At 44.2% G+C, this 12,767-nt stretch overlaps 1 protein-coding gene across 2 annotated transcripts in view; it reads right to left on the reverse strand.

Moving 5' to 3' along the window:
- Positions 1-12,767, reverse strand: part of KIAA0825 (KIAA0825 ortholog) — a 481,507-nt gene that overhangs the window by 258,961 nt on the left and 209,779 nt on the right. For both annotated transcript variants that reach the window (XM_040421546.1, XM_040421545.1), the window contains exon 18: positions 11,572-11,724. In XM_040421546.1, coding sequence (XP_040277480.1) covers positions 11,572-11,724 — 153 coding nt within the window. The remainder of the gene's footprint in view (positions 1-11,571; positions 11,725-12,767) is intronic.

Here is a 12,767-nt window from a genome sequence, read left to right on the forward strand (position 1 = left end):
TACTTTATTTGGGGAAAATGACATTTTTGTTTTTTTTTACTTGAAACTTTTAATTTTTTTGGGGAAAACTTTATTATTTTTTAAACTTTTTTTTTCACTTGAACTTTGGGGGGTATATTCTTTTATGATGCATTCCAATACTTCTGTATTGGAATGCATTGGCTGTATGAGAATACTGTGTGTATTACTCATACAGCTTCCGGGGCCTGTGAGATCCAGGGGGCTGGATCTCACAGGCTCTTTACCGGAAGGCAGCACGATGCCTTCCTTAGACATCGCGCTGCCTTCCATGCCATCGGGGTCCCCCCTACAGCAGCATGGGGACCCGATGGAACCGCCCGCCGCAATAGGTAAAAGCCGCAAACCACAGGTCTGAATTGACCTGCAGTTTGCGGCGATCGCCGACATGGGGGGGGGGGGTCACGGGACCCCCCCGGGCATTTAGCCGTGGTGCCTGCTCAAAGATTTGCGCGGCGGTGATCAGAAATACACAGGGCGTACAGGTACGCCCTGTGTCCTTAAGTACCAGGACATAAGGGCGTACCTGTACGCCCTGTGTCCTGAAAAGGTTAAATCCCAAGCCGATCTCACATGTGTCAATTTATGTGGTAATAACTTTGGAACGCTCTTACTTATTCAAGCCATTCTGGGATTGCTTTATCGTGACACATTGTACTTCATTACAGTGGTAAATTTGAATCAATATATTTCACCTTTATTTATAAAATAGTCCAAAATTTACCAAAAATTTGGAAAAATTCACAATTTGAATTTCTCTACTTTTAAGACAGATAGTAATACCTCATAAAATAGTTATCAATCAACATTCCCCATATGTCTGCTTTATGTTGGCATAATTTTGTAAATGTACTTTTATTTTTTTAGGATGTTAGAAGGCTTAGAAGTTTAGAAGCTATTTTTCATATTTTCAACAAAATTTCCATAACATTTTTTAAGCACCAAATCAGCTATAAAGTTTTTTTGAGGGGCTTACGTAATGGAAACCACTCATAAATGACCCCATTTTAAAAACTTCACCCCTCAAATTATTCAAAACTGATGTTACAAACTATGTTAAACCTTGAGGTGTTTCACAAGAATTAAAGGAAAATGGAGGTGAAATTTCAAAATGTAACTTTTTTGGTAGACTTTTTATGTTAATCAATTTTTTCTTGCAACACACCAAGGGTTAACAGCAAAATAAACCTCAATATATATTACTCTGATTCTGCAGTTTACAGAAATACCCCATATGTGGCAGTAAAGTGCTCTATGGGCACGTGGCAGTGGTCAGAAGGAAAGGAGTGCCATATGGATTTTGGAGGCAGATTTTGGGACAATGGTTTTTAGGAACCATTCTGTATTTGAAGAGACCCTGACGTACCCCTACAGTGGAAACCCTCAAAGAGTGATCCCATTTTAGAAACTACACCCCTTAAAGAATATGTTAAGGGGGGTACTGAGCACTTTAATCCCCTAAGCATTTTACGGAATTTGGAAACACTTGGATGTAAAAATGAAAAGTTTCATTTCTTCCAATAAAATGTTGCTTTAGCCCCAAATTCTTCATAAGGGATAATAGGAAAAAAAACACCCCATAATTTTCTACCTATTTTCTCCTAAATACAGTAACACCCAATATGAGGTGGTAAACTGTTGTGAGGGCACATGGCAGGACATGGCAGATTTTGATGGATAGGTTTATGGGTGCCATTGGTTTTTATTTTTTAAGTGATTGTCTTAGGTAGAGGCTCATTTTTTGCGGGATGAGATAAATGTTTGATTGGTCCCATTTTGGGGTATATAAGACTTTTTGATCACTTGGTATTACACTTTTTGTGAAGCAAGGTGAAAAAAATGGCTGTTTTGGAATAGTTTTTTTATTTATTTTATACAGCATTCACCTTAGGGGGCATATAACGTGATATTTTTAGAGAGCAGGATGTTACGGATGCTGCGATACCCAATATGTCCATCATTTTTATTTTTGTTAAGTTTTACACAGTGAAATAATTTTTTAACAGAATAAAATCTTGTTTTTGTGTTGACATTTTCTGAGAGCCCTATTATTTTTATTTTTTGGGTGATTATCTTAGGTAGGGGCTCATTTCTGGCGGGATGAGATGATGGTTTGATAGGTACAATTTTGGGGTACATAAGACTTTTTGATCACTTGGTATTACACTTTTTGTGAGGCAAGGTGAAAAAAAATTGCTGTTTTGGCATTTATTTTTTATAGCATTTACCTGAGGGGGCATATAATGTGATATTTTTATAGAGCAGGTTGTTACGGATGCGGCAATACACAATATGTCTATCATTTTTATTTTTGTAAAGTTTTACACAGTGAAATCATTTTTGAACAGAATAAAATTTTGTTTTTGTGTTGACATTTTCTGAGAGCCCTATTCTTTTTATTTTTTGGGTGATTGTCTTAGGTAAAGGCTCATTTTTTTGCGGAATGAGATGACGGTTTGATTAGTACCATTTTGGGGTACATAAGACTTTTTGATCACTTGGTATTACACTTTTTGTGAGGCAAGGTGACCAGAAAATGTTTTTTTTGAGACTGTTTATTTTTTACGATGTTCACCTGACGGGGTGGATCATGTGATATTTGTATAGAGCCAGTCGATACGGACGCGGCGATATCTAATATGTCTACTTTTCAATTTTTCCCTATTTTTTATTTTGGGAAAAAGACACTTCTTTTTTTTTACTTGAAACTTAATTTTTTTTGTAACACTTTATTTGTTTAACTTCTTTTTTTTCCCACTTTTTTTTTTTTTTTACTTTTGAGGGTCTGATCCCCTTTACAATGCATTACAATACTTCTGTATTGTAATGCATTGGCTGTAAGGGGGCTGGATCTCACAGGCTCTCATGGAAGGCAGCCACGATGCCTAAGGAAGGCAACAGGCTGCCTTCCATGTCATCAGGTCCCCGTCACAGCAGCGCGGGGACCCGATGGACACTCCGCACCTGGCAAGATACCGTACATGCCGCAGTCAGCGCTGACCGCGGCAGTGTAAGGGTTAATGTGCCGGCATCTGTGGTTTCACCGATGGCGGTGCATACAGCAGGGGTCCGGCTATCTGTCTACCAGACCCCTGCAGCTGATCGGGCGGGCGCAGCTCCTGCGCCCGCTCGATCAGAACGCCGTAGCTTTACGGCGCTGGGATTTCTGTCCCAGTTTCCAGTGCTGTAAATGTACGGCGCTGGTATCCTATGAGTTAAACCAGGCACAGTGCCTTGTAGGTCACGTTTAGCAGAACCTTTCATGTAGTGATCCATTAGCTCATTTGGGAGAAAAAGCACCTTTAATCCCAAGCCACTCTGTGCACCCATGCTCTTCTGCCAGCCCTCCTCTTCTTCTTGATTGGCAGGGTCAGGCCAGATGACTATGGATGTACTTTGGTAACAGTGATCTATCGTGTATTACGATTAGATCACTGTCATCAGTGAACTGTATATAGGTATTATACCAGAGGTAGGTGCCCTCCATCATGGACATGGCTTTGTCACTCTGGTGGTGCAGGCCCGCTGGCACCCTTCTGTCTGTCCCCAGCCAAGATCTTTCAAGTGCAACTTTTTAAGTGCAAATACCAAATTATACCAGAATTGGACCAGAAGGGGACCACAGGTAATTACAGAAATAGTTAATGCAAACAATGTTTCACTTTTTCATCTTACTCTTGCCACTTTTCCACAACCTCCTAAAATACCCCCACATCCATTCACCCAGCAAGGAACTATTCATCTCTTCCTCCATCTTACCTTCTCATCTGACCGCTTGCACAAACCTGTTTGGCAATGTAAAACACTTCCTTCTCAAACACTCACAGATACCTCCTGCCCTCTCTTATTCTCACCTACTAACACTTTCTCTGCTTCTCCTTATTGCTAGTGATATCTCCCCAAATCCAGGCCCCCCTCAGCAAATCCCCACCATCACCTCCATGTCCCAGTACAAATCTCCTTTTACAAATTTCTGCAACCCCTTAAACTTAATAACCATTCCTCTGACCCCTGCTCCTTTGGTTCCTCTTACAGGAGCATTATGGAATGCACGCTCTGTCTGAAACAAACTGTCCTACATTCATGATCTCTTCATCTCGCAAAAACTTTCCTTTCTGGGTCTCACCGAAACATGGCTGACACCCTCTGACACCTCCTCCCCTGCTGCACTCTCATATAGTGGATTTCATTTCACTCACACCCCCCGCCCCGGCAGCAAACATGGTGGAGGAGTTGGTCTTCTCCTATCAGACACCTGCTTCTACAGCCAAACTCCACTGCCACCCTCCATTACGCTCACCTCATTTGAAGAACACTCTGTTTGCATCTACTCTCCCTCCAACTTTCAAGCAGCTGTCATTTACCGCACCCCAGGCCCAGCCACCATCTTTCTTGACCACTTTAACACCTGGCTACTACACTTTCTGCCGACATCCCCACTATTATCATGGGCGACTTCAACATCCCTATGGACACCTGCCACTCACCCGCCTCTAAACTTCTATCACTCTCTTCCTCCTTCGACCTCTCACAGTGGTCTTCAGCTCCCACCCACAGAGATGGTCACATTCTGGATCTTATCTTTACCCACCTCTGCTCCCTATCTAACCTGTCTAATTCGCCTCTCCCCCTATCCAACCCCAACCTACTCACCTTCTCTTAATTGGTCTCTTCTGCTGCTCCCCCAGTCCACACACTAGCACACCCTCGCAGAAACCTTAAAAATCTCGACTTTTGCTTGCTTTCTGACTCTCTTCTTCCACTCTCTACCATCTGTTCCCTCAAAGACCCAGATGCTGCCACCGCCCTATATAACACCACAATAAGTACAGCTCTGGACATTGTTGCCCCTCACACACAACAAAACCCAAAAAATTAACAGACAACCCTGACACACCAACCTGACCAAAAAACTCAGAGAAGCTTCCAGGGCTGCTGAGCGGTGATGGAAGAAATCCCAGTCTAAGGATCACTTCACCGCATACAAGCAATCACTCCTCATATTCAAATCCTCACTCGCTGATGCAAAACAGGCCTACTTCTCATCTCTCATATCTTCCCTGGCCCACAGCCCTAGACAATTTTTGAACACTTTTAACTCGCTTTTCCGTCCCCCAGCGCCCCCACGCTCTCCTCTCATCTCAGCTGAGGACTTTGCCACATACTTCAAACAAAAGATAGTCCACATTAGAGAAAGCTTCAGTACAGAGTCCCCACAGACCCTCTACACAACTGCTCGGTCCTCTTCTCCCAAAACCCACTTCTCCACCATTACCGAAGGAAAACTCTCCACTCTACTCTCCAGATCACATCTCACCACCTGTGCACTTGACCCAATTCCATCCCACCTCATCCCTAACCTCACCACAGTGTTTATCCCAGCCCTAACTCATCTTTTCAACCTATCACTAACCTCTGGTGTCTTCCCCTTTGCTTTTAAACATGCTACCATTACACCCATCCTCAAAAAGCTTTCACTTGACCCATCTGCTTTGTCCAGTTATCGCCCCATATCGATTCTTCCATATGCCTCAAAGCTACTTGAACAACATGTCCATTCCAAACTGTCCTCTCCTACATCTCCTCCTGCTCCCTCTTTGACCGGCTACAATCTGGCTTCCGACCCCACCACTTGACTGAGACTGCCCTTACCAAAGTCACCAATGACCTACTAACAGCCAAAACCAAAAAACATTACTGTGTCCTCCTTTTCCTTGACCTGTCCTCTGCCTTTGCCACTGTCGACCACTCCCTTCTGTTGCAAACTCTCTCATCTCTTGGCATCACTGACCTGGCCCTCTCCTGCATCACATCATACCTCACAGACCGGACGATTAGCGTCTCCCACTCTCACACCACCTCCTCGTCTCATTCCTTCTCTGTTGGTGTCCCGCAAGGCTCTGTCCTAGGACCCCTGCTCTTCTCTATTTACACTTTTGGCCTGGGACATCTGATAGAGTCCCATGGCTTTCAGTATCACTCTTATGCTGACGACACACAAATCTACCTCTCTGGTCCAGACATCACCACCTTATTATCCAGAATCCCACAATGTTCATCTGCTATATCATCCTTCTTCTCCTCTTGCTTTCTAAAACTTAACATGGATAAAACAGAATTCATCATCTTTCCCCCATCTTGCCTACCCCCCCCCCCCCCCCCCCCCCACCAACAGACCTATCTATCACGATCACTGGATGCACACTCTCCCCGGTCAACCAAGTCCACTGCCTTGGAGTGACATTGGATTCTGCCCTCTCCTTCCGACCGCACATCCAAGCCCTTTCCACCACCTGCCGCCTCCAACTCAAAAATATCTCCCGCATCCACGCTTTCCTTAACCTTGAATCTGCGTAAATGCTTGTACATGCCCTCATCATCTCCCGCCTAGACTACTGCAACACTCTCCTCTGTGGCCTTCCATCTGGCGCTCTCGCACCCCTCCAATCTATCCTCAACTCTGCTGCCTGACTAATATACCTCTCACCCTGTTACTCCTCTGCCTCTCCCATTCCCTTCACTGGCTCCCCATTGCCCAGCGAATTCAGTTCAAAATACTAACAAATACATATAAGGCCGTCCACAACCTGTCCCCTCCCTACATCTCTGTGCTACTTTCCCGATACATCTCCACAAGCAATCTCCGATCCTCCCAAGACCTCCTTTTCTTATCTCCTCACCTTTTATCACCTCTTTCCACAATCGCCTCCAAGATTTTTCCCGCGCATCCCCCACACTCTGGAACTCGCTACCCCAACATAGACTCTCACTGACAGTGGAATCCTTCAAAAGAAACCTGAAAACCCACCTCTTCAAACAAGCCTACAACCAGTGACCCTGCTGCCTCTATACCGCCATAAATACTGACGGTGCCTGTCACGACTTTTGTGGTCTGCCGAGCTGGTGGACGTGAGGCGCAAATCACAACCGGATTTGACAAGTACGGATTTATTGAGAAACAATGGAGCAGTGTCCTTACAGCACGCACCACGTGCAGTAGCCGGGCCAGAATACCCCAGCTACATCTGTCTCACCACCGCAACAGCATTGCCTGACCAAGTATAATAGCAAAGCCACAGCGCTTCAGTCATATCTAATTAATCTCTGGCAAAGCATTGTACTACATTGTCAATAAAAGCGACCGAGGAGCATTAATCGAACAGCAAACATCCAGCTGCACCTGCAGCTGCAGCACACCAGACTTGATAAAGGGTTCATGCGCACCCCGAAACGCATTGTCTCTCAATAAACCCTTACTTGTCAAATCCGGTTGTGATTTGCACCTCACGTCCACCAGCTCGCCAGACCACAAAAGTCGTGACGGGCACCGTCAGTATTTCTAGTAATTAACGAAGTGGCGACTTGGCCCTCGTCCTTGGTTCTTTTGGACACGGGAGCTCAAACCTGATACCTAGTTAATCCAGCGGACCTTCATCACGGTTGCACCCAATTCGGTGCAACCTAAACAGGTGAGCAGCACAGATTCACCTTAAATTGAAGAACGCTGTTTCATCTTTACCTATTCACCCTATGAGCGCCTTTCTCATCCTATGGCCACATATTTTCTATACCACCATGACCAACTTCACCCTCACCTACTGTGTCCTTTTCCCATACCATGTAGATTGTAAGCCTCACGGGCAGGGCCCTCTCTCCTTCTGTACCAGTCTGTAGCTCATCTTGTTTATGCTTAGTGCAATTGTCTGTATTATGTATGTATACCCCTTATCATATGTACAGAGAATGAAATGAATGGCGCTTTAATAATAAATAATAATAATAATAATGCCACTCTGCCATTCCAGCTGGCGTCGACCTCTTCTTGCTCTCTGCTGGCTTTGTCTCTCCTCATTTAGCTTGAAGGGTGTGTGCACTATCTCTGGCTCTTAAAGGGCCAGTTAGCTTGCCCTTTAGTCCTCCTCAGCCAATGGCTGGCTACCTTAAAGTATTTAAGACATCTTCCCCTGTGGGATGGTGCCGATGCAATATTTTATAGTACTCTAGTTTCTTGCAAAGGTGTACTACTTGTCTTGTTCGCGTTCCCATGTACCGACCCCAGTCTGGATTTGATCCTTCTCTGCCTCCCGGACCTCTGCCTGATCTCTGTACTGACCCTGGGCTGCCTGTCCTGATGCTCAGACTGACTTTAGATTGCAAGAACTCTGCCTGCCCTGACCTTGGCTCATCCCTGACTACAGTTTTTACCTTACTCCTCAGTGTTCCACACTGGTGTCTTTGACTCGCATGGGTCAGCAGTTTACTGAACAGGGACTACTTTAAATGCTACTACCTGGTGGTTCCCCTGCAGCGGAGTGCAGATCCCTGAATAGGGGTAATATGTTCCTTGATAACCTGTGCCCCATAGTAAAAAAAAAAAAAAAAGGAAAAAATAACAATGAACAAATGAATGAATTATTACAGTAAAATGTAAATAAATAAATAAAATGTGAAAAAAAAATAAAGATAAAATAAAAGCATCTTTCCAGGGCCAGGTTTCTGTATAGTTTTCTCACCAGGCCCCGTCAATCAAGAAAAGGGAGGGGCTGGCAGAGGAAGAAGAAGGAACAATGGTGCACAGAGCGGTTTGGGTCCACCCTCTGTGCACTTATTGCTTATTTGCATATGGATTAAAAGTACTTTTTTCTCCAGAATAAAGCAACGGGTCTCTAGGTGACTCTCCTGTGCCTGGTTTAACAGTGACTTTCCTGATGACAGTGGCGTACTGGATGGGGATGGGGGTGGGGGTCTGCCCCGGGTGCCGGCTTTCAGGGGGTTGCCAGAAGCAATGAGTGCTTCCATCAATACAGATGGAAGGACTCATTGCTGGAGCGCTGGGAGCTGCGGTCCTGTCACTCACCGCTCAGCTCCCAGCGCTCCTCCCCTCCTACATGCCGGCGGCACTCTGAATGGTGAGGCAGGAAGACTTCTCCCCGCTCCACCATTCAGCCTGCTGCCAGCATGTGTGGGTGGAGCCTGCAAATCTTCATAAGCTCCACCAACACAGTGCTGCAGAGTGATCTGTGCCTGCAGGGAAGAGAGGTATGTGAGCTTCAGGAACGGGACAAGGTGAGTAGTTACTGTGTTTTTTTTTTTATTCAGAGTGGGCACAGAGGGCATAATTACTATGGAGGGGGCACAGAGGAGTTTTTTTTTACTATGGAGGGGGCACATAAGGCTTTATTACTATGGAGAGGGCACAGAGGACTTAATTACTATGGAGGGGGCACAGAGGACTGTATTACTATGGAGGGGGCACAGAGGGCATTACTACTATGGATGGGGCACAGAGGGCATTACTAATGTGAAGGGGGCACAATGGGCATTTCTACTATGGAGGAGGCACAGAGCCAGAGGTCATTACTACATTGAAGGGGGCACAGAGGGCATTATTACTGTGAAGGGGGCACAGTGGGCATTTCTACTAGCACAGTGGGCATTTCTACTAGCACAGTGGGCATTTCTACTATTAAGGGGGCACAATGGGCATTATTACTGTGAAGGGGCACAATGGGCATTATTACTATGAAGGGGGCACAGTGGGCATTATTACTATGAAGGGGGCACAGTGGGCATTATTACTATGAAGGGGCACAGTGGGCATTATTACTATAAAGGGGGCACAATGGGGATTATTACTATTAAGGAGGCACAATGGGCATTATTACTATGAAGGGGGCACAGTGGGCATTATCACTATAAAGGGGGCACAATGGAGATTATTACTATAAAGGGGGCACAATGGGGATTATTACTATGAAGGGGACAAAATGGGAATTATTACTACTAAGGGGGCACAATGGGGATTATTACTGTGAAGGGGGCACAATGGGGATTATTACTATTAAGGGGTCACAGTGTGCATTATTACTATGAAGGGGGCACAGTGGGCATTATTACTATAAAGTGGGCAGAATGGAGATTATTCCTATAAAGGGGGCACAATGGGGATTTTACTATGAAGGGGGCATAATGGGAATTATTAGTATGAAGGGGCACAATGGGGATTATTACTGTGAAGGGGCACAAAGACGGCATTACAACTGTGAAAGGAGCACAGAGAGCGCAATACTACTGTGAGGGGGTACAATTATTTTTTAAAGTATTTGGGGGGGGGGGGGGGGGGGGGCCGGGGAAAGGTTCTGCCCCGGGTGCTAAACACCCTAGGCACACCGCTGCCTGATGACAGAACTACTTTAATTAAGCGATCTGCAGGTCAAAATAGAAATATTCAATAGAAATAAACAGAATAAATAAGAATAAACAATGTGATAAAAACATACATACAAACAATGTATTAAGAAAACAAACACGCCTGCATACAAATAAATGGAACTATTGCCAAAGCATGGTCACTAAATGAAAATAGCTAGTAGAATTATCTGGCCATACAAAGTAGATAGGGAGACAGTGATTCATTCCAACTCAAACAGGTTGTCCCACTATAAGAAGTTATCCCCTAACCATATGATAGGAGGTAAGTATCTGACCACTGGAACCCCGACGTGCGGGAGTACAGTGTTTGGCTATCTCCAGCAGTCTCACAGAATTGAATGGAGCTTCAGCACATACATGACTGCCACTCCATTCACTAAAGGGACTGCAGCACCTCCTTCTTGTGATCAAAGGGAGTCTTAGTGGTCAAACCCCCTCCGATCAGATACTTATCCCCTATTCTATGGACAGGAAATAACTTCATATGATGGGACAACCCTTTTAAACCACTGCAGTGATAACAAAAGGATCCAATAAGAGCAAATGGAATGGGCATGTTGAATTGCATCATGTGCTACCCTTCTCCCCCCCCCCCCCCCCACATCAGAGGCTGGGGACAGTCAGGGCACACCCTATTGTACACAATAGACGCTTGGCTGAAATAATCATGAATGAAGTGTTCAGTCAATTTCAATAGGACACTGTCACAAATCAAAAACTGCTTTGTAAAATGTATTTTTACCAAGATTGCTATGGTTTTACAATGTTGCAATGTCCACATGGTTTTTACAAGAGTAAACATATTGGTTTAATATATTTTACCTATGAAAACCGCAACTGCCTTAAGCCTCATGCACCTGACTGTATTTTGAAGTCCCCAAATTGCTGATCAACAAAATATAGATACCATCAGTGTTGCATTTGCATTTTTTGCAGGCCCATTGACTTCAATGGGTCTGTGGTCCGCATTTTGCAGCCAAGTATAGGACATGTTCTATCCCTTTGTGGAACAATCATACGGATTTAGAAAGCTCATGGATCATCCTTGTGCTTTCTGCATCCATATATCTGTTACACAAAAAATTGAAGTCAATGGACAGAATTTGTATTTTGCAGATCCGCGATTTGCAAACCACAAAATGCATACAGTCGTGTGCATGAGGCCTTATACTACCTTTCCAGTTTATAAAAAGTGGTGTCATTTTAACAAAAACTATTTGTAGGCAGCTTTATGGATTGCGTCTCCAGACACAGCAGAATGCAGGCTGTTATACAAGACATGGGGGGATATATGAATACAGAAACGCCTCTTAGCATGTAACAGAACTATTAACTTCTTACCTCACTCAGCACATTCACAATAGGCAGCAAAAATGTTTCCAGTGGGTTAAAGGCTAGAAACTGGTCTTCATTGGTGAGGGTCAACTGAAAAGCCTTTGAGCTTGTTGGATTGTTTTTGGAGTGTCCAGGTGAGAAGGCCTCATACAGGTATTCCTGCAAGGAAAAGTTTCTTTGTGCATATGAATAGTACACTGCATAGATGTGTCTGTAATCTACAAGGATATACAGTTCCTGTAGCACCTTTCCCCTTCTGTACAGTAAGTAAATTAATAATACAAAGATCATAATGAAGAAGCTGTCTTAAATACTTAAATCCACTTATGAATCACAGGTTCTTTTACTAACCATAACTAGGACTGACTAATAAAGCTGGGGAACTAGAATTAGTGATGTGTGAGGAGGACTATAACATAGTGGGAATAACTGAGACATGGCTGGATGATAGCTATGACTGGGCAGTTAATGTACAGGGTAAGGTCTGTTTAGAAAGGATCGCCAAAACCGGAGAGGGGGTGGGGTCTGCCTTTATGTAAAGTCCTGTCTAAAGCCCACAGTCCGAGAAGATATAAGTCAGGGACATGAACATTTGGAGTCACTGTGGGTAGAAATACATGGAGGCAAAAATAATAATAATAAATTACTAATAGGTAGTGTTGAGCGAACTTGTGTTTTAAGTTCGGTGTCTAAAGTTCGGGTTCAGGTTATCGAAGAATCGCATTATGGATTCCGCTACCCCGGACCATAACGGAATTTAGAATCCATAACGCGATTCTTCGATAACCCGAACCCCGAACTTTAGACGCCGAACTTAAAACACAAGTTCGCTCAACACTACTAATAGGAGTTTATTATAAACCACCTAATATACCAGAGTACACAGAACATCTGCTACTAAACGAGATAGACGAGGCGCCAAATGATAATGAGGTCGTTATTATGGGGGACTTCAACTACCCAGATATAGACTGGGAAACTGAAACTTGTATATCTCATAAAGGAAACAGGTTCTTGGCAATAACCAAAGACAATTACCTTTCCCAACTGATTGAGGACCCGACTAGAGGGATGGCCATACTAGACTTAGTATTAACCAATAGACCCGACAGAACAACAGATGTGCAGGTTGGGGGGCACCTGGGAAATAGTGACCATAAAGTAATAACCTTCCAATTATCATTCAAAAGAGTGTTTCTTCA

The sequence above is a fragment of the Bufo bufo genome, chromosome 2 (assembly GCF_905171765.1).
Source record: "Bufo bufo chromosome 2, aBufBuf1.1, whole genome shotgun sequence".
Lineage (NCBI taxonomy): Eukaryota > Metazoa > Chordata > Amphibia > Anura > Bufonidae > Bufo > Bufo bufo.